We start from the raw sequence: 23734 nt of genomic DNA, 5'->3' as shown, positions 1-23734 counted from the left end.
GAACCCCACTGGGACCTTTTCATAGAACCCTCAGGGTCCCTAGACCTGCTATTGATAACCATTGTTCAAACTATAGTTAGGACATAATAGTCATAATATGTCATGTGGGCTAACAGATACCAGATGTCACTGACAGCTAGACCAGGAGGGGATTGGACTATGTATGTGATGATACTGTCACTTGGCACACCAGAAGGTGTAAATCTTTGAGGCTAAAATTCTCCATAAACCATTTCCAGGAGAGCCTACATTCAAATGTCCACATCTTCTTCTAATATTTCAATGTTAGACATTGTTGGAAAGCTTAGAAATCCCACTTTTGGTATATGTAAATAACTCAAAAAACCCTCAGGAGAACTGGTTTTCCCATGGGTAGGAACAATAAATTGTGGATGGACACTCAGGGCAGCTGCCTTCAGAGGCTGAAGGATACCCTGTTCATCTGTAAAACATGTTGTAGAAAAATATCGGTATAGTTGTGGTGAGTGCAGAAATAGAGAGTTAAAAAAGAGCTGTCTTATATGTATATTTTATTTTTCTTGCAAGAATGAACAAACAACACAGAGCATCTAAGCGTTGGGGTATTTATGACACCTTTTATCAAGGTGGCAGAACAATGAGCATGGGGGAAGGGGAAATTGCCCTTTGATGGACTGACGACCTGACCTCACATTCTTAAATAATCAGATCTGCAATCTGTTTTGAAGAGAAAAATGAGTCAACCAGCGTGCACATTTGAGTTTTAGTTTTTATATATATAAAACAGTACTGTATCAATGTCAAGCAACTCAAAGAAAGACTTACACAAGCAACTTCGGTGCCACATTCCATGTCTTAATCAATAATTTATATAGTAAAATGTCTATATATAATATTTAATATATATATGAACAAACTGGAGACAGACAAATGTTCACAAAGGATTGTTGCCATTGAAAAACAAATTTAAATAAAAAAATTAAAGGGCTCTTGAGGTCAGTTTACCCATTAAATGTTTCTTTGTATTGTTCTCAGGTTTCAATAAAATGATGTAACACTTGGGAATGAAAATGCAGAAGAGGAGTCCATAACTAGAGGCTAAAATAGCGAATATCTCCACAGCAACGGTGAACTTTCCAGGTGAGCTGACATAAGCTGGAATAAATGTGATCCAGACTGCGCAGAATATTAACATGCTGAACGTGATGAACTTAGCTTCGTTAAAATTATCTGGTAACTTTCGAGCCAAAAAGGCGAGAACAAAACATAACAACGCTAGGAGTCCTATGTATCCTAGAACAGCCCAGAAGCCGACAGGTGAACCCAGAGCACATTCCAGTATAATCTTCTCCTTATAGTGTTCTGTATTTTTTAAGGGAAATGGAGGTTTGATCGTCAGCCACAGAATACAAATTAAAACCTGTATGAGAGTGAAAGCCAGAACACTGAGTCTCTGCTGTGCAGGTCCAAACCATTTCATCACATTACTGCCTGGAAGTGTCGCTTTAAAGGCCATTAAAACCACTATGGTTTTCCCCAGAACACAAGAGATACAGAGGACAAAGGTGATGCCGAATGCAGTGTGTCGTAGCATGCAGGACCACTCTGACGGCCGGCCGATGAAGGTCAGAGAGCACAGGAAACACAGAGTCAAGGAGAAGAGCAGCAGGAAGCTCAGCTCAGAGTTGTTGGCTCTGACAACGGGAGTCTGCCTGTAGTGGAAAAAAATCAAGGCTATTGTCACCGCCAGACACGCCCCGAAGACAGAGAAAGTGACCAGCAGTATACCCATGAGTTCCCTGAAGGTGAGGAACTCGATGACTTTCAAGTCACAGCTGTTCCTCTCCTCATTGGACTTGTAGTCGGGAGGACATTTGTCACATTTCACTGCATCTGAAAGCATAGATATATTTAAGCCGTACAGCACACACATCCTCAGATAGACCAGTAATGTACTGGCAGGGATTTTGCCCAACAGAAACATGATGAGTGCGAGAGTAAAGGCTAGGAGTCCTGCTGTCTCACTTGTACTGTTGCTGAACTCCCCGTCAGCACAGACGATGCAGTCGAAGCAGCAGACAGGTTTGCCCTTTACAAAAGCCCGGCGGGTTCCTGGCAAACAGCTTTCACTGCAAATGGACCGGGGAACCTGCATCACAGTGTAATTCAGACCCATTACATACTAATATGAATGGAATTACCTTGAGAGATAATTATTTAGAATGTTAATGTCGTTGCATGTCAACACTGAGAATAATTCAAAGATGGATTGTGATGCACTTGCACTAGCTGATGCTCAGTCTTTGTACCCATAGTTTCTTACTTTAATAATTATGTGAAACTAATGTTCAAGGAGACATTGACCAGATAGAAGTTGGAAAAATATAATTAACACTTCGAAAAAAAAAAAAAGTTTACTGTCTACATTCACTCACCTCAAGATTCTCATCTGCCCAGATGGCTTTTACGTCTCCTTTCATCTCAAACTGCTGACCCTCAGGATGGGAAGCGTCATAGTAGCCAATAGTCTCAAAGAGTATGTAACCTGTCTCACCCATCTGCCAGTTTACCAGAGCATAACGTGCCACGGGGTCTCCCAACTCATCAAAGAACACGTTTTCACCTATCTTAGTGGTGAAATTCACCTGGGTCAGATAATGCAGCACCTGCACAGAAAGAACAAAACGTTGTATATAATAATAATAATAATAATTAATGTCACACAGTTGGTCATGGTGCTACACTGTGTACCTGCCATGGTTGAATATTTTCCATGTCAGCACAAGTGTTGTTCTCAAAAGGCCCCTGTCCATCTTTGCAGGCGAACAGCATGTGTAGTGCATGACCTACAGCATATGTAGCCTTGTAAACATTATTCAGCAGACTAGCGTCTGAAACATCAGTGAAGCGTGTATTTGTATCCCGCAGAGACTCCTTTCCGGTGCACGCTGCCACTGAACCCTGAGTCTCTGCATGGGGAGTCAGGGTGCAGCTGAACACCTTCTCCCACAGCTCCAGCAGTCCCCGGTCTCCTGGTGCGGTCGAGGGTCTGCTGTTGACCAGGAACTCCTGTAGTCCAGGTATATGAGCATTGAGTGCCGCAAAGCCCACTGCCCCCTGAACCACAGCGTAGTTGACAGGAGAGGCAATATAGCGATATGTGATCCAGCCTTCACTGCCCACCCATTGCAGGCCTGTCACATTCTGAGCATGGAGCTCTTTGATGAGAATGTCAAGATCTGTGCCGTCAGCAAATGCCACGATCACTTTAGACGTGGATTTCTTTATAATGTCAACCACCTCTAAGAACCACTTTCTGGGATCAGTCCTATAAATAGCCACCGAGTACTCGACACACACACCTTCCTTTTCAGCTGCTTCCAGGAACGTGGCCATGCCACCATTTCCATAGTCACTGTTAGTTCTGATCGCCCCCACCCAGGTCCAGCCAAAGTGTTTTACCAGCTTTGCCAAAGCTTTGCTCTGGTAAATGTCACTTGGTATAGTCCTGAAGAAGGACGGATAATCTCTTCTGTTACTAAGACATGCACAAGTAGCTGAATGACTGATCTGAAACAAAACAGATAGAAATGGTGCATTTTTCATTATGTTTCTGCACTTTGTGAAGACATGAAAGTAGACAATGCCCATTATGAATCATACACACACAAATATTACTCTTCATTAAACAACACCTTTTCACTCGGCAGTTATTATTTAGAGCAGTGTTTTTCAACCTTTTTTGAGCCAAGGTACATTTTTTTCATTGAAAAAATCACGAGGCACACCACCAAACAAAAATGTTACTCAGTAGCCTGTATTAACAATTTAGTAATTATTATCAAAGTGTCTTGAATATTTATATCCATATTATTTGCAGATAATTCATTATTTGTTTTCAAAAAAAAAATTTTTTTTAGACCAATCAGGTGAAATTGGATAATTTCCCACAGCACACCTGAAGATGTCTCACGGCACAATAGTGTGCCACGGCACACTGGTTGAAAAACACTGGTTTAGAGGATGTCTGTGCCCCCGATACTCACCACAGGTATATGGAAGGGTCCCACAGTGCGTGCAATTCCTATTGTGGAGGTGGATGTGGTTTCTCCTATGACTGCGTGTACATTGGAGAGTCTGGGACAGCTTACTTCCCCACTGGCATACCTGTTCATCAGGTTTAATGATGCCTTGATGGACAGAGGGATACTGGGGCAGGAGTCAAAGATTGTGTAGCCCAGTGTCAACCCTGGCAGCAGCTCCGAGCTGTTGTTGATCTCCTCTATGGCAAACATCATAGTGTATGCATACTGGAGCTCTCCTGGGTCCAGTCTGACACATAAGGGGAAGTTTTTTAAAATGTGTGAAAAGAAGAAAGCTTAACATAGATGAATATACACATGGGTTTACACAATGAAACACAATCAGTACATTTTGTGATAACCTTACCCTTCACATTGGATTGTTCCTGGATTCACCTGTAGACCTGGATTGACAGTGACTGGGTTCTGATGGAAGGAGAAAATGCCTCCAAGGTTGATGTCTCCCTCTTTAGAAAACTGAGACAGTTCTTTTGTGCCGTATGTCTGACATACAGGTTCCCCTCCTCTGACAGTCAGGAGGAAGGGAAGAAGCAGAGCTGCTCTCAGCAGAATCATCCTTCTCTAGAACTTTTAGTGCTCAATGCTGAGTATTCTATAGGCTTTATCTTTAAACTATCACAAACCCTTAGGGGTTTCCTTACATGTGTGAAAAATATAGTGTTGTCCCCACCAATGACAGCTCTTGTAGTCTGACAGGTGGATTGGCCTATCACATGACCTTCCTTTTTTTTTTTGCATAACAATTTCTCGAACCTAAGCATGCTTCCAGGAAACAGGTCCTGCAAACCTATTGAATATTTGTATTTAAATGTTGACCATTAATGTTGGTCATCAAATAGAAGAACATTTGTGCGATGCTGGGGCAACATATGAAGGTTTCCACTCACCGTGGGCTGAACTTTATTTTCCACATCATATATTCCACAGACAAACCAAAATAAACTATTTCTGAATCAAACAGATGTTGAAGTTTTGATTATTGCTATAACCAGTTCCTCATATATATGACTATCTCCCCATCATATGCTTTTTAGTATTCCTCTCTGGTTTAAATAGTAAAATATAACATTTTGGAGCATATATACAGAAAAGCAATCCAAAGCTAGAGGCTAGGATAGCAAATATTTCTACAGCTACAGTGAACTTTCCAGGAGAGCTGACATATGCTGGGATGAAAGTGGCCCAGACTGTGCAGAATATTAACATGCTGAAGGTGATGAATTTGGCTTCATTGAAATTATCCGGCAATTTTCGTGCAAGAAAAGCAAGGATTAAGCAGAGCACAGCCAAAAATCCGATATACCCCAGCACAGCCCAGAAGCCAATTGCAGAACCAAAATGACACTCAAGAATAATCCTCTCTGTGGCAATGGCAGTGTTTTTGTGGGGCAACGGCGGGGCAAGACTTAACCACAAGACACAAACTATGACCTGCAGTAGAGTGCAGCTAAGAACACTAGTTCTCTGACACAGGGTAGAACACTGAGGAAGTGTGCTTGCAGGCATGTTAGCTTCAAAGGCCATGACAACTGTTATAGTCTTGGCTAAGATACAAGACATGCACAGGGCAAAAGTGATGCCAAAAGCGGTGTGTCGCAGCATGCAGGACCACTTGGTGGGCTGGCCTATGAAGGTCAGAGAACATAGGAAACACATAGTCAAGGAGAAGAGCAACAGGAAACTCAGCTCAGAGTTACTGGCTTTGACGAGAGGTGTGTGACGGAAATGAAAGAAAACGCCTGACACCAGGAGCGTTAAACTTGCTCCAAATAACGAGAAGGAAGTGAGGAGGGCACCCATGGTTTCTCCGTAAGACAGGAACTCCATCACTTTTGGAACACACTGGCTCTTATCTTGGTTTGACCAGTACTCCAGTGGACACTGAGAGCATTCTGCAGAATCTGGATGAGAAACGTACATCACTGAAAATGTGTTTTTGCTGTTAGGTACATGTTATCATAACTAACATAGTAATGACTAATGATTATGGTATATCTGGATTATTACGCAATAAGAATCCATGATTATGAGAAACTCATGTGTTTCCATACATTTATTTCTGCTTTATTAATAACCATTGTTCTATTTTTGAGGCAGATTACACATGTCCATTTAAAATATTGTATAAACAATATAAAGCTCCACATGATCAGGGACCTGAATGTTTCAGTGAATTAAGAATATAAACAGAAGAATTAAAGTATAAATTCAATGTAAACTGGGTTTTATTGATCTGACCAGTGTCTGATCCATGTCCCATAGTCAAATCTTAAAACTAAGGGTGATGGAGCTTTCACAGTAGAGGTGAAAGCTAAGGAACAAACTTCCACTGATTTTACATTCAGCAGCAGGTCTATATATTTTGAAAATCAATTAAAGTCCCACCTGTGCAAACAGGCTCTTGTATTGCCTTGAGTGTTTTAGTATATAAAACTGTATATTTGTGATGTGTCTGTTTATACCAGAGAAGTCTTTACTGTTTTTGTTTTACCTTGTTGCTCTCTCTGTTTAAGTTTTATTCTTGTGGGGTACTTTGTGAATATTGTGTCTGTGAAAGGTGCTACACAAAAAGCATTATCATTAATATGACTTAAACTAATAGTAGTTAAGTGTTTGCTCACTGTTGGAGTTGCTAATCTCTCCAGCAGCGCATGCGATGCAGGAGAAACAGCAGATGGGTTTTCCTTTAATCACAGCCTGACGAAAACCTGGCGGACAACTCTCACTGCAAACAGAGCGTGGCCTCTGAAACAACACACAAGGCCACAGTCACAGTTTGTTGTTGTTCAAATATATAATTTAGCTGAAGGAAATAATCTGTCATGAAGAATAAATAAAAATCTATCTAATTTGGTTACAAAATGATATGAAACACACACCTTCATAAAGAGTGAAAACATTTATACCTTGAGGGATTCAGCAGCCCATGTAATGTTAAGTCCATTCATGGTGAACTGTTTTCCACCTGATTGTGATGCATCATAGCTCCCTACAGCCACAAACACTGTATCTCCTGCCTGGTTTTTCTGCCAGTTCACCAGTTCATATGTCGCTGCAGGGTCTCCATTTTCATCAAAATACACTCTCTCTCCAGACCGAAGCGTGAAATTCACACCTTGAAGCTGTTTTGCAACCTTGTGACGAAATGTAATGTACAAGTTAAAATAGGTATTTTATGTATTTATTAATGTGAAGTTCACCTCTTACCTGTTTTAGTTCAAAATGATCTTTCCATGTACAGGACTGGGTTCCGACTTCACCACTTTGTCCACATTTTAACGCTTCATGCAAAGCATGTGCCACAGCATATACAGCCTTATAGACGTTGTTAGATATCCTTAACTCTGACACATCTGTGAAGGGATTGTTGACGTCCTGCAATCTCTCAGAGCCATAGCACTGGGTCTGGCCATGAGTGGATTGGAAACTGCATCCAAAGGTTTCTTCCCAGAACTCTTTCAGTACATTATTATGAGGGTCCTGATGTGGGCTCACTTCTAAAAGAAACTCTCGTAATCCTGCAATCTTTGTCTTTTTAATGTTGAAGCCCAGAGACCCTGTCAGAATGGCAGAGTACCTCTTATGGGAAAAAAAACCTGATGTAATCCAAGATTCACTGCCAACCCACTGCCACCCCGTCATGTTTTGGTTCAAAGATTCCTCAAGGAGGATATCCATCTCACCCTGGGCGAGAAAGGCAACTAAAACTCTTGCACTTCCCTGACGGATCACTCTGATCAGCCTGGAAACCTGCTCCCTGCGGTCAGTTCGTGAAATGGCCACTGAGTACTCGACACAAACCCCTTCCTGCCTTGCAGCCGCAATAAACGCAGCCATGCCATTGTTACCATAGTCATTGTCACTTCTGACTGCTCCAACCCATGTCCATCCAAGGTGTTTTACCAGTTTAGCCAGTGCCCGGCTCTGGTAGTAGTCACTGGGGATGGTTCTGAAGAAGAAGGGGTACTCCTTCCTGTTACTTAGACAAGCACATGTAGCAAAGTGGCTGATCTGAAAGACAAGAAAACGTACAGAGATTTAAAAAAAAAAAAAATTAAATAAAGATACATTAACAATATCTGAGTGATTACTTAAATTTAAAGGGAAACAAAAACATTGTCAGGATCTGAGTATTGAGCCATTCAGCTCCTTCTGTGAAAACAATTGACACTTTACACACATATATATATACTGTATATGTATATATTAAGCATTTTTTTTTTTTTTTTTTTTAAAGAATAGCACAATGACAAACATTTACCACTGGTATTTGAAACGTCCCTGCGATCTGTACCATCACAATAGTGGAGGAGGACTCAGAGGCTCCAATGATGGCATGAACAGTTGACTGACTCCTGCAGGTCTGTCTCTGTGTCCTCTCCTCCCCATTCATCAGAGCCATCACTGCACGTGTTGAGGGCAAAGTCGAACCGCAGCTGTCGAATAGCTTATAACCGATGGAGATGTTAGGTAGTAAAGAACTGCTGTTGTTGATCTCTTCAATGGCAAACATCATTGTTTGGGCAAATCGAAATTCTCTTAAATTTATCCTGAAAGAGACACGACTGTTTTTACTTTTCTTCCATTAAGAAAAAACAACATTACGCATAACACAGCAATGAGTACCTGGAGCACTTGAGAGGCTCTGGAAGTTCTGTGAAGGACAATGGAGGATTTGTGATGTGACTGTGGATGGAGAACGCTCCACCAATAATCACGTCTCCCTCCTTTGATAACAGAGGAAACTCTGGACTCCTCAGCATCTTACAGATCACAGCATCTTCATTTGCTCCAAAGACTCCTATAAAAAGTGCACATGATAATAATGCAAGGGCACCCATAGTCTCTCATCTGGTGCAAAATAAGAGGCACACCGTATGCAAACCTGTGTAACCCTGTGTTACCTCACAACTAAACAAGATGGCCTGTAGGCAGAGTTTTATAACTCTGCATCAGTAACTGTGGTCCAGAGAGATGACGTAAGACCACTTTGCTGCCTTGGAAAAACAACGTGATGTCATGAGTCACAACTGCTGCATTTGTTGGGAGATTAATATTATTATTATTAGAACCTATGAACCAGGACAACATCACTTCTACAAATGTCTGTTGGCCAAAACAAGCAGCACCACATTTAACAGTAAGTTTACAAGAATCAAAAGATATAATGTTCGTAAAATATAATCATAATCATGGGAATCATCTACAGCCAGATTCACCTGACGACACATTATTACAACTGCAGCCAAACATTCACTACTTTCTGCTATTGTGAATAATGTTGCTCGTATAAACTCTATGTATTCACACATTCTATTTATGAGGTATCTTTACTTGTCATCGTCATCATTTCCGGGTTTGACAAACACTGATCTACATTTTTTGAACCATTTCTGACATTTTATGGAACCAAACGATTACTCGAATAATTGTCAGAATAATTGACGGATTAATCGATTATGAAAATAATCATTAGTTGTGTGTGTCTTGTCGTTTATTGATTCAGTATTCATGGTTTCTGGTTCCTGGTTCTGATCTTGAGCCAGATCAGGTGTTTGCAGTGAACCACACACACACACACACATTCTTGTACTTGCTGCATACTGAGGACTGGGTTGCTGACAAAGTGAGGACCAGCATTTCCACTTTATAAATCAACACAATTACAAATATCTACTTCATGAATGACATCTATAAAGAACTACTGGTTGCAGTACCATAACATGTCTGCAGGTGGAGCCCCAGAGCAAAAAGGGCTGGAAAACTTTTTAGATTTTTTTTTTTTTTTTTTTTTTTTGGTCCAAAATTTTACAAAAACATCATACTTATACTATGTCGACCAAAATGTAAAAAACATTTTACCAAAAATTTTTGGTCAAATATTGACAAAAACGTCATACTATACTATGTTGTCCAAAATTTTAAAAAATCTTTGACAACAAATATTTGACCCAAAATTGACAAAGTGAGTATAGCATGTTTTAGCAACCTCAGGAAGTGATTTCAATGGAAACAAAATGAGGACCGGCCAAAATGTCCCCACTCCGTAAAAATGACCTCACTTTGTTGGTTAAAAACCCTCACTGGTCCTTAGTATGCCGCAAGTACAAGATCACACACACACACACACACTCTCTCTCCAGATCAACCAGCTCTATTCTAACCAGCTTTATTCTAATTTAACAACAAGGAGGAGCTGAAGTGAAGCCTCAGGAGATGGAAGCAAAGTCATGTTTTTGTCTGTGAGATTATAGGTTTTATTGTTTGAGTGCACTCTACAAACAGTCATACATTTAAAAGGAGCAAATAATTGTGTATTATTATGGTTTCTGCATACTATTATACACAATATAAAATGTGTGAGTAACACAAGTTGGGTCAACTGAATATTACATGAAAACGAGAACACCTAATTATGAGTATGGTGTCATCTTCCCCATCATGTTCTTCTTTGTATTCTTCTCTGGTTTTAATAAGATAATGCAGCATTTTGGGATAAAAATGCAAAACAACAATCCAAAACTTGAAGCCAGAATAGCAAATATTTCTACAGCTACACTGAACTTTCCAGGAGAGCTGACATAGGCTGGGATAAAAGTGATCCAGACTGCACAGAATATCAACATGCTGAAAGTGATGAATTTAGCTTCATTAAAGTTATCAGGCAATTTCCGAGCCAGAAAAGCAAGAATAAAACACAGTACGGCCAGAATTCCTATATATCCAAGTACAGCCCAAAAGCCTACAGCTGAGCCCAGAGCACACTCCAGGATGATCTTGTCCTTGAGTTCTTGAATATTCTTGAATGGAAAAGGAGGAGAACTTGTTAACCAAATGATGCATATGACAATTTGTACGAGAGTGAAAGCCAGAACACTGAGTCTCTGCTGTGTAGGCCCAAACCATTTCATCATATTACTTCCTGGAAGTGTGGCCCTGAAGGCCATTAGGACCACCATAGTTTTCCCCAGGATACAAGAGATACAGAGGACAAAAGTGATGCCGAATGCAGTGTGTCGCAGCATGCAGGACCACTCTGACGGCTGGCCAATGAAGCTCAGAGAACACAGGAAACACAGAGTCAAGGAGAAGAGCAGCAGGAAGCTCAGCTCAGAGTTGTTGGCTCTGACAATGGGAGATTTTCTGTGCATGAAAAAAATGAGCGAAACAAAAGCAGTCATGAACGTTCCAAATAGAGACGCTGCAGTGAGAAGTGCTCCCATTATTTCTTTATATGATAGAAACTCTATCTCCTTCTTCACACAGGCATCTCTTCTCTCATTTGACCAGAATTCAGGATGACACTGCACACAGGTGACAGAATCTGAAAAGTAGTGATGAAGCAGATGTAAGAGACACTGAAGAAAATCACTACATGATAACAAGATAATAGAAGGTTCGTTATATGTTCATTCATTATTCATAGAGACAATGCCTTTGAAAGTTAGTAATTTTTTTGTTCTTTAAAACAATAAGCCTTGTTGAAGCATTGTTCTCTTCTTCTTTGGTAGGAATGTGTCCTATTCCCTGCGTTCAGACTTGTACCGCCACCCAATGAGGTGATACTACAGGACCCTGATACGCGAGTATACCAGGGTCCATGCAAGGCCGCATACTGATGTGCACAGAAGTAAACCAGGGCCTTGAGAATAAGGTTTTGTAATTAGGGTTCGAGCACGACTGTGCAAGAACTCTATTGTAATTGAAAGAGTTATTATTATTCTTCTTCACCAAAAAAAAGTGCCTTTTTGAAGGCCTAAACGTATCCGAAACCTCACGAATTTTCGGGACAACATCAGACCTTGCTGAAAATTTTTGTAAAATAGTGGTTCGGTGAATGTGCGTCAAAAAATGGAAGTGGGCGGGGCTTCAGACTGTCGCAAAAAAGTGCTACTAGGTCAACTCCTGTCGGGAATAACGTACATGAACGAAACTTGGTACACACGTTCATTAGGTTGTGCCATGGGCAAAAGTCAATCACAAGTTTTCTGTGAAACCTACAGGAAGGCCGCCATTTTGGATTGAAGGCGAAAACGGAGGCGTTTTTGGCGAATTTACAGCATAACTTGTTGTTGTTTGTTGTTGAACAAGAAGTGATAGATGATTAAATTTACTAAATAGTGCATAACTTTTTAAACATTATCAAATATCTGCTACATTCAACGTAAGTTCACAAAATCTTTCAGCTCCAAAAGATTCCACAGCTACGCCAAATTACACTGCTTGCATATCACGTCCACCCACTTTCTCCCAGCTGGACAGCTGGAGCTGCGAGGCTAGGTTTTCTCGCTGTACTTGCACAGAAATACGCTGCATATGTTGTAAACACAACAAACAGAGCAGTATTTCTACCGACCGTAGAAACAGGAGTGCGCTGGGCTTATGCTATAGTTCAGTGAAATATAATGTGGTGGTCAACACGGGATGTTTTATTCTGAAAAGTAAACCGGATGTTTTATTTCCCTACTTCCTCTGCCACTAGTGCTGAATTCTGCTGAATTTTTGCAGTGCTACCGACCTTCCGCAACTCAGTGGACACGACGCGCAGCTGTTACTCAGACGTTAGCAACCAGTGACCTTTGACACATACGTGAATGGATGCACATCATCTCTGACGCCGTACCTGAGATGCAAGGCAACCATTATGCAACCACTGTATTTTGGGGTTATTGTTTTCAATATATATTAGGGATGCAGCAGTATTCGGTATTTTACCGAACCGTTCGGTACCAACCCGGTTCTATAAACAACGGCAAACAACCGTATTTTGGTATGTTTCGGCCCATTAAAAACGTTATCAAAACCTTGTATGGCCGTACGACTAGATCCACTCAGGAGCTGAGACATGAGTGCAGCGCTGCACTCAGTGCCGTGGTCTGCTCATGCCGCAGAAACAATGGTGAGTGAACAAGACTCGAGTTTGAAGAGGCGCCGTCTTCGTTTAAGTCCGTTTAAGTGTGGGATTTTGGATTCAGCGCAAACTACGACGAGAATGAGAAAAGGACTGTCAACAAACCACCACGGCGTGCAAGCATTACGTTGCAAGCGTCGGTTATGCACCGCAGTGAAGTCGGTTTTAAGTTGGATATCGACAGACATGCTTCGCTCTGGGTGAACGTCTTCCTCGCATCGCGACGCTGAAGTTGGCTCCATATTCACCGACAGTGCGACTCTGATCAAGCCTCTCATTTATGTCGTCATCTCCGTCTCTTTCACTTGGAGCAGCATGGTGTATTTGTAGTTGTAGTTTCTGTGAGTGGGTTAAAATTGTGTTTATTTTTATTGGATAGCACTAAAGTTTAATTTGTGTGGTTTTATGTTTGCTGTTTAATTTGATCTAATAGTGCACCATTGTTTAAATAAAGTTTCTGGTGTGATTATATCTGTGCTTTTAATTATTTTTACAATGTAATATTGCCTTTGCTAGTCTGAGTAGTTTTATATTAAGATATCGAAACCGTACCGATACCGTGACCCAAAATCCGCGATGCATACCAAACCGTGGGAAAACTTTACCGTTGGATCCCTAATATATATATATCCATCCATCCATTATCTACCACTTTATCCTGTGCCTGGGTGCTGTGCCTATCTCAGCTGACATAGGGCGATAGGCGGGGTACACCCTGGACAGTTTGCCAGTCCATCACAGGGCCACATATAGAGACAAACAACCATTCACTCTCACTCTCACACCTACGGTCAATTTAGAGTGACCAATTCACCTAATCGCATGTTTTTGGACTGTGGGAGGAAGCCGGAGAACCTGGAGAAAACCCAGGCACACACGGGTAGAACATCCTTGTAGAAAGGCCCTTGTTCCGAAATGTGTATATATATATATTTATGTATATATGTCTGTGTGTGTGTCTATAAATATATATATACATATATGTATATATGTATATATACATATATATATTGCATTGCTATCATCTCATATGAAATGATAGCAATGATAGATTTTTTTTAAATTATAAATATTATTTATAATTTAAAAAAAAGTAATAATAATAGAATACCCCACATATCATACAGTACATTCCCCAGGGGAATGTTCTTTGATGCAGAAATAACCAAAGACTTTCTTTAAAGTAAAGTGAAAAACCTTTGATGGATTATTACTGGACCTGTAACGTTGCTTATTTCTCCTTCTGCACATCTTATACAGTCAAAGCAGCAGACAGGTTTTCCTTTTTGGAGAACCTTGCGAGTTCCTGGGGGACACATCTCACTGCAAACTGACACAGGCACCTGCACGGACAACATGTCTTTGTCAACACGTCTTAGTATTTTAACAGTTTGATTAAGTCACGATTAAACAACTCATAATACAGGTCACATGGTTACTTGCCAGTTTTGAGTTCTGTGCAAAAAACAGAGGTTTATTTTGCAGATGCAGCTGTTTCTCTGAAGGTAAAGAAGCATCATAAAGACCAACAGTGACAAAGTCCACAGCACCATGTTCTGTTGGCTGCCAGTTGATAATTTCATACTTTGCTGCTGGGTCTCCATCCTCATTAAAGTAAACCTCGTCTCCTTCCTTTGTTTTGAATTGAATCTTTCTTATGTGCTGTAAAATCTTAAATAGATGATCATTAAGTTAATTACCTGACAAACTTTTTCTTTTTTTGTTCAAATTAAAAACATGTTTAGGTTTAAAACTCACTGTGAATGGATCTGGCTGCAGCTTTTTGTTACATGTTTCATTGCAGCCAAGAACACGGTGAAGTGCGTGGGCCACAGCATACACTCCTTTGTAGACATTGTTAAATATAGGCATGAGTGACATATCAGTGAAGCTGTTATGGACTCCAGTCAGCTCTTCATGTCCAGTACATTCTCTCTGATTCCCTGATGATGATGATGACTTTGACTGCTTGAACTTGCAGCTAAATAATGTCTCCCAGAACTCAGTGAAAAAGTCAGCACTTGTTGAATTGAGTGGCTTCACGTCCAGTATGAACTCTCTCAAGCCACTGACATGTGCTTTAGGGATGGACAGGCCTATGGCACCATCCAGAATGTGATGCCTGTCTAGTTTTGCAATTTGGTAATCACCAATCCAGCCCTCACTTCCTACCCACTGGTATCCAGTAAAGTTGTGGTGGGTCAACTCATGCATTAGCACATCCATATCCATGTGATTGAGGAAAGCAACAATTACCTTGGAGGTGGAAGCCTTGATGATATCAATTATCTTTTGTATTTTTTCTGGTGGATCTGTTCTAAAAACAGAAACAGAGTACTCCAGACAGACGCCCAGTGGCTGTGCAGTTTCTTGGAATATAGCCATTCCATTATTACCATAATCATCATTACTTCTGATTGCTCCCACCCAAGTCCATCCAAAGTGCTTGACTAAAAGGGCCAGGGCTCTGCTCTGGTAGTAGTCACTGGGTATCGTTCTGAGAAAGGACGGGTACTTGGTCTTGTCACTGAGACAAGCACAGGTGGCAAAGTGGCTGATCTGAAAGAAAACATGAATTACCTCCAAAGATAAAGATTTAAAACGTTAAATAGTCACATTATCATATCTCCTCTGAGCAGCAGGTAGAATTATTGTGTATTATCTTTCTCTTTATGAATCTAATGTAGTCATTTAAACTCACCCACCATTGGGATATGAAATGGCCCGATGACAGTAGCTATGGCCATACAAGGAGAAGAGGATGTTTCTCCCACAATTGCCAGCACCTGTGCAGGTCTGATACATGGTGTGTTGGAGGGAGCAGAAGTAACTTCATTACCATTTGCCAGCGCCAGTGCAGCTCTCACACTTATTGCAACAGAACCACAGTCATCATAAATTCTATAGCCCAGAGAGATGGCAGGCAGTAACTCTGTCGAGTTATTAATCTCCTCAACGGCAAAACGCATAGCCTGGGCAAACTGGAACCCCCTGAAATTCAAACTTCATGCAAACATAAATTAAAAGTCCAGTTGTTCCCAGAAAAAAATGTTACATTTAAACAGATTTCCACAGTATATCATTTACCTGGTACATTCCAGTGGTGATGGTTTGTCAATATAGTTTTCCCATCTGGTTTTCCAGCTGCTGTGGAAAGAGAATATTCCCCCCAACATGATGTCCCCATCCTTCAACAGCTGAGGGTTTTCAGGATCTCCTCTCTGTCTGCACAGCAGCTCCTCAGCCTGAGAGAAAGACGCCACCAACAGCAGCTGTAAAAGTGTCCACCCTTGTTCGGGACACTTCTGTAGGGACATCATTGTGTTACCTCAGTGCAAATCTCAGCCTGCAGTGATATTTATACATGTTTGCAGCTCAGAAATTCCTATTCATTTTTAATTTCTCAGGGACGAGAGGAGGGAGGTGCCTGTACAGGAAAGTTTGACAAAAATAGCAAGAATATTCACCCCTGTTAATGGGGGAGACTAAGGTTTTCAGAGTGTAAATGCTTGAATGATTGTTTCACACATGTTGAGTGACAGAAATGGACAGAACCATGTTCCTCTCATGTAGTGCACCTTGTGTCATGGACACATCATAAAGTATTTTGTTGCATGGGTAACAGTAACAGTAAGTAATTGTAATTGTTTGTGTTTTTTTGGGGGGCGAGGGGTCCACTCAACCTTTTTCTGAAGTGTCAGGATCAAGGTTATTGTTGCTCCTGTGTGGAACTTCGAGTCAGTTCAGAAATTTGTGGACACTTCTTGGCATTTTCTGTCATATTTCCACCGCTTGCTGCTGTCTTGCTCAAGTAGCCATATGTTGTTGTTGAGTGTCTGCCTTTATTAGTTGTGATGTAAATCACTTACTGTGTGCAGGAAAAAGGAAAAAAAATCCAAGGAGGATGTAATAAACGTTATTCAACAAATTACACATCAATTTTAGGCGTTATTGCATTTCTAGAAGGTGTCACAACTGTTCTGGAAATGTGTTTTTATGTAGTTTAATATGTTAAAATCAAAGGAAACTCATACATAAATCATCAAGCTGAATGAAAGTCCATTGGGATTTTAAGATGAGTGGTCCCCCAGAAAATGAACAGTGTTTAGATTTGTACTGACATAGACCAATCACTGGTCAATAGTGTTTAGATTGAGTCACATGGTTTTCTAAAATCTGTCTAAATTATGATTAGATTTTCTTGTAATCTGCTAAACTATCTGTGCATGGGACACCAACTGCACATCTGTCCGTCCTGACAGAGGGATCCCTCCTCTATGGCTCTTCCTGAGATTTCTCCCATTTTTTCCCTTTACAACGGTTTTTGTGGAGTTTGTCCTCACTCACTGTGAGGGTCTGTGAGGACAGAGGGTCTGAGGACAGAGGGTCTGAGGACAGAGGGTCTAAGGACAGAGGGTCTGAGGACAAAGGGTCTGACGACAGAGGGTCTGACGCCAGAGGGTCTAAGGTTAGAGGGTCTGAGGACAGAGGGTCTAAGGACAGAGGGTCTGAGGACAGAGGGTCTGAGGACAGATGGTCTAAGGACAGAGGGTCTGAGGACAAATGGTCTGACGACAGAGGGTCTGACGACAGAGGGTCTAAGGACAGAGGGTCTGAGGACAAAGGGTCTGACGCCACAGGGTCTAAGGACAGAGGGTCTAAGGACAGAGGGTCTAAGGACAGAGGGTCTGACGCCAGAGTGTCTAAGGACAGAGGGTCTGAGGACAGAGGGTCTAAGGACAGAGGGTCTAAGGACAGAGGGTCTAAGGACAGAGGGTCTGAGGACAGAGGGTCTAAGGACAGAGGGTCTAAGGACAGAGGGAGTCACTTCCTGTACAGACAGTAACTGTGTTTGTGTGTGGAGGACGATACCTGACATATCAATAAATATATAAATAAATAAATAAATAAATGCATAAATAAATAAGTACATAAATAAATGCATAAATAAATACAGGAATAAATCAATAAATGCACCAATAAATAGATATATACATAAATAAATGCATAAATAAATAAATGCTTTATATTTATTTCTACATTTCTGTTCACCTACATTTATTTATTTATTTCTGTATCCATATGTTAATGAGGTAGGAGGTCCTAACCTCAGTCAGACAGCACGATTGGTCGATTGGTCGAATCGGAGAGCCAGACAAAAGCAAACGATTCCCATCCCGAGTCGTGCTACCTGTAACGTTGCAAATAAGCTCCAGTCAGTGCCATGGCCTAGACCGGGAGGAGGTCACTGGCAGATCGGCGGTGAGCTGAGCCCAGTCTTTCATTATTCGATCCAGACGAAACTGAACATAATCATTGGTTGTTGTTGGCGTGGTTCTCAAATCGTTCGCTGATGATCGTAGTTCATTAGCAACCGCTCGTAGGAAATTATGCCATCACTAAACCAGAGATTGAGCAGTTGGGAGTGGGCGGGCTGCTTGCTAACTACATTCCTGTACAGGAATCAGCGCCACAAGGCAGAAGTAGTAGACCCGAATCGAGCACACTCCTGTAACCAATCATGCTGTCTGACTGAGGTTAGGACCTCCTACCTCATTAACATATGGACACAGAAATAAATAAATGTAGGTGAAAAGAAATGTAGAAATAAATCTAAAGCATTCATTTATTTATTTATTTATGCATTTCTATATTTATTTATTTATGCATTTATTGGTGCATTTATTTATTTATTCCTGTATTTATGTATTTATTTATGCATTTATTTATTCCTGTATTTATTTATTTATGCATTTATTTATTCCTGTATTTATTTATTTATTGATATTTCAGGTTTCGTCCTCCATATTTGTGATGTTGGGTTTTATCAATAAAATTGACTTGACTCGAGACATGAAGTGACACATAGTTCAGAAATACTTTGTCACCCATGAAATAAGGAGTATGCTGAGAAGAGGAAAAAGATGAAGGTTGGTGGGGGGGGGGGGGGGGGGTCACTCCCTGCACTGCATAGCAACAACATTTCTGGGGGGTTAAATTATCACGTAATAATGGGTGTTTTGCTTCTGATGCACTGACAGGAAGGTAGAAAGAGAACAATCTGTAGAAAGGATGTGAAGCATTTTTTATTATTCCTGCCTCTGCAGAGACACTGTGAGGTTTTTCCACATTTTTTTGTCAAAATATACAACTTTGAAAATCCAATGTAATCACGCTGATTACGCTTTTCCCATTAAATGTTTTTTTGTGTTCAGTTCAGGTTTGAGTACAATAATAAAACATTTTGGAGCAAATATGCAGAAAAGTATCCCATAACTAGAGGCTAAAATAGCGAATATCTCCACAGCCACTGTGAACTTTCCAGGTGAGCTGACATAAGCTGGAATAAACGTGATCCAGACTGCGCAGAATATTAACATGCTGAACGTGATGAACTTAGCTTCGTTAAAATTATCTGGTAACTTTCGAGCCAAAAAGGCGAGAAAAAAACATAACAAAGCTAAGAGTCCTATGTATCCTAGCACAGCCCAGAAGCCGACAGGTGAACCCAGAGCACACTCCAGTATAATCTTCTCCTTATAGTGTTTGATGTTTTTTAAGGGAAATGGAGGTTTGATCGTCAGCCACAGAATACAAATTAAAACCTGTATGAGGGTGAAAGCCAGAACACTGAGTCTCTGCTGTGCAGGTCCAAACCATTTCATCACATTACTGCTTGGAAGTGTCGCTTTAAAGGCCATTAAAACAACTATGGTTTTCCCCAGAATACAAGAGATACAGAGGACAAAGGTGATGCCGAACGCAGTGTGTCGCAGCATGCAGGACCACTCAGACGGCCGGCCGATGAAGGTCAGAGAGCACAGGAAACACAGAGTCAAGGAGAAGAGCAGCAGGAAGCTCAGCTCAGAGTTGTTGGCTTTTACCAAGGGAGTGTCCTTATTGATCAGAAATAGCGTGGCCACAAGTAAAGTAAGAACGACACCAAAGAGAGTGAAAAACACAAGTATTTTGCTCATCACTTCTGGGAAGGAGAGGAACTCTATGTTTTTCAGAATACATGCATCTCTGTTTTGATTGGACCAGTACTCTTCAGGACACTTGCTGCATCCATTAGCATCTGCAAATAGAAATGTTGTTTGTTATATACCAAAAACACGAGTTTGACTTTTTACCATTGCAAACTTTAACATGATACAGTGTAAGCAGACAAACAGTGTGTCCAAGTTGCCATATTTTGGGTTGGTGGCACCTGTGGTGTTGCTGATTTCTCCCTCCGCACATGGTACGCAGTCGTAGCAGCAGACAGGCTTTCCTTTTTGAAGGACTTTACGAGTTCCTGGAAGGCAGCTTTCACTGCAAACTGATACAGGTAACTTTAAATGAGAGAAGAAGAAAAATAGTGATGTTATTGTCAAACTACAAGGCCACGTAAGAAATGTATAGTTTACTCTTTTATAATTGCCTCTTTGTTTCCTCCAGGCCACATTATATCTTCAGTCCTGAGTGCAAACTTTTGTCCTGAAGGCAGAGAGGCGTCATAGTAACCAACAGGTTTAAAGTGGACCGACCCGTCTGCTTCACGCTGCCAGTTCACCACCTCATACCGAGCTGCAGCAGCTCCAGTTTTGTCAAACCACACTCGGTCCCCATTTTTAATTGTGAAGTTCACGTGTTTCAGGGAGTGCACTACCTAAAATTTCAGAACTGAATATTAGCACTAAGTTACATAATGAATAATGCAGAGTTTTGACATCAGTTAACTTTACCTGCCAGGGATTAACCTTCACCGTCGTGTCACACCCCCCACTGTGATTACACTTTAGTATGCTGTGCAGAGAATAGGCCACAGCATATATGGCTTTGTAGATGTTAGTGGAGTATCTCAGCTCTGCCACATCATCATCATTATCATCTTTGAGCTCAATAAGTTTTTGGTTTTCTTTGCAAGGTGCAGTCTCTGCCATGGTGCCCCCACTGCTCTCCTGGCAGTCTCTCTCCCAGAAACCTTTGATTAAAAAGTCATCCAAACCGCTGATATTGGCCTTTTGCACGGCGAAACCCAGTGAACCTCCCAACACACTGAAGCTGGTGGGAGTGACAAGACTGTCAGCAGTGATCCAGGCCTCCACGCCAATGAACTGGCGGCCTGTGATGTTGCGCAGACTCAGCTGCTCCAAAAGGTTGTTCATCTCCACATGGGCCAGGAAACCCACGATGACCTGTGCGGAGCTTTTACGGATCACTTCGACCACCTTCATCAGTTTGTCCGGCTCTGCTCTGTTGAATTTCTCCGTGTACTCCACGCACACGCCTTCCTCTCTGGCTGCAGCGAGGAAGATGGCCATGCCGTTGTTGCCGTAATCGCTGTCACTGTTGACTGCACCGACCCACGTCCAACCAAAGTGTCTGACCAGCTGAGCGAGGGCTCTGCTTTGATAGAGGTCACTGGCAATCGTTCGAAAAAAAGAGGGAAATGCCTTCCTGCTGCTTAAACACTCACAAGTCGCTGAATGGCTTATCTGATCATTTACAGGGAGAGAGAGAGAGGCTATGAAGAATTTGCTCAAAATACACAAAATAACCCACACAGACACTTTTTACTTACCACTGGTATTTTGAATGGTCCTGTAGTACGTGACAATACTATTGTTGAAGAAGATTCAGACTCTCCGATGATCGCATGAACAGCTGATTTACCGAAGCACGTCTTCCCCGCAGTCTGCTCATCGCCGTTCAACAGGGCCATCACTGCACGCATGGAGGACAATGTTGAGCCACAGTTGTCATAAATACGGTATCCGACGGAAACATTCGGGAGAAGAAAGTCACTTCGGTTTATTTCTTCTATTGCAAATATCATGGTCTGGGCAAATCGGAACTCCCTGAGGTTGACACTGAAACGAAAAGATCAACATAGAATCTTGTATTCACTGAGACAGTTTTGTTATTCAAAGCCTACGATTACCTGGAGCAAGTGAGCCGCGTTGGTTTCACTGTAAAGGAAAGCGGAGGCTGTGTGATTTTGCTGTGGACGGAAAAGATGCCACCGATCATGACGTCTCCCTCTTTAGCCAACAGAGGAAACTCCGGACTGCCCAGAATCCGACAGGAAGCAGCTTCATTGTCCGCTTCTGCAAACACGAACAGCAACTCTGCAAAAAACACTGTGATCACTGGAGACATTTCGTCCTCGCTGAAGGTGATGAAGCACAGAGAGAAGTGCATGTTTTATAATCTTTGATGCACTCTCATTGACCAATCACAGATATATTGGGTTGACAAGTTTTAATTTGACCTTTCCCCCAAAACATTTCTTTTAATCCCTTGAGATTAAATTCCTTTTTTGAGGGAGACCCGATCAAGAGGCACTCCGATAAAAACAGTTTCTGTTTAACTGTTGGTCAGTCGAGTTTTGATATAGCCCAGGGAAATAAAATTCTGAAGCTGGAGTGAATTTTGCAGATTGTTCCATCACCAAAGTGCAGCCATTTCACAACGTTCTGAGTGGATTTTGGGAACTCGGAAAAGGAATAGATGTGATGAGCGGGACCAGTCCTGGCCTGGGACATGAAGTGAAGACCATGAGAGCGTTGAGTTCTCAGGTCAAGTTTGAAGTTACTTTGCTGTAACAGATTAAACTGAAAACAATGCTCCACTAAATTTTATGAGTGCAGTGAAAAAGGAAATGATAATAAAAAATATAATTTGCACAAAAAAAGGACTGTCAGCTGGTCTCATTGGTCTCTTCTCAGATTTGTTTAAACATAAACAGCTTCTGGGGTTTTTGGGGATTTTTGCAAGTGAGCTGAGATTATCTTTGTACAGAGTATGTGTGTACTATGGGACATTCACTACACCTTATAACTTGTAGTATCATTATATCAAACTTAATGGGCTAGTGATGATGAAAGATGATATTTCATATAGAAAAGGAATGACTGTAATTAATGCTGTTCTTTATATAAGTCATTTTGTTTAAAATAATATAATGTAATATAGAATCGATTTACCACAAAGGGCTTTCTGAGGTTAAATACACTGAGATAAATGAACAGGGGTCCATTTCACAAAGCAGGTTCAACAAACTCAGTCTAACCCTGAACTCTGAGTCTACTACCTACTCTGAGAAAGGAAATTCTGAGTTTTCGGTTTCAGAACAGCTGATTTGAGTTAGTTTGTTCAACTCGGAGTAGTTTCACCTCGAGTTAAGCGCGTGCACTAAAAAGACAGCATGAATGGAGCCCCGTTTCGATGAGTCACCATGACAACGGGGAAGCGGGGGGCGACGTCCTTCACCCACTGGAGTTGGAAATATTAATACGCTCATACGGTGAGTTTGAGAAACTTTTTTAGAAGGAAGTGTAACACAGCAGCAAAAGAGAGGGAGACGGCGTCGTTTTCTCTGAGTTTTCACTAAACCTGCTTTGTGAAACAGGCCCCAGGTCAAACAAACATAAACACGCATACACAAGAACACACATATAGTGAGTATCATAATATAATTACTATTTTAAAATATCCAATGTCATATAATCAAAACGTCACATTGAATGAAAAAATAATTTATTTTAAATAATTTTTCCAATCCTTAGTATAGCATCTTTTTTATGGAGCTCTGTACTTGGATATACAAATTAAAGTTCAACTTTTGACAACTAATCAAAACAAACAAAATAATTGGACACATCTGGTTTAACAAGGCAGTGGACTGTGTGATGTTTAATTCGATGCTATTCTTGTTTTTCAGCCGAGGGGATTGTTAATACGGAGCTGATTTGCC

General features: G+C 41.2%; 1 protein-coding gene across 1 annotated transcript; it reads right to left on the bottom strand.

Moving 5' to 3' along the window:
- Nucleotides 1–958: 958 nt before the first annotated feature.
- Nucleotides 959–21814, bottom strand: LOC310941813 (uncharacterized protein; the record flags this gene model as incomplete). Its single annotated transcript, XM_083907061.1, has 25 exons — nucleotides 959–2128; nucleotides 2415–2645; nucleotides 2731–3549; nucleotides 4026–4311; nucleotides 4429–4618; nucleotides 4970–4980; nucleotides 5092–5983; nucleotides 6704–6827; nucleotides 6989–7216; nucleotides 7290–7639; nucleotides 7766–8093; nucleotides 8377–8632; nucleotides 8709–8883; nucleotides 10507–11406; nucleotides 14213–14336; nucleotides 14425–14664; nucleotides 14752–15552; nucleotides 15699–15996; nucleotides 16081–16321; nucleotides 17341–17366; nucleotides 19177–20071; nucleotides 20204–20327; nucleotides 20417–20644; nucleotides 20721–21473; nucleotides 21560–21814. The coding sequence occupies 25 exons, from the start codon at nucleotides 21812–21814 to the stop codon at nucleotides 959–961; spliced, it is 9945 nt and encodes a 3314-aa protein (XP_083763187.1).
- Nucleotides 21815–23734: the final 1920 nt, after the last annotated feature.

The sequence above is a fragment of the Microchirus variegatus genome (assembly GCF_963457635.1).
Source record: "Microchirus variegatus genome assembly, chromosome: 20".
NCBI lineage: Eukaryota > Metazoa > Chordata > Actinopteri > Pleuronectiformes > Soleidae > Microchirus > Microchirus variegatus.
The sequence above is the reverse complement of the archived record's forward strand: the minus strand, read 5'-3'. Positions and strand labels throughout refer to the sequence as shown.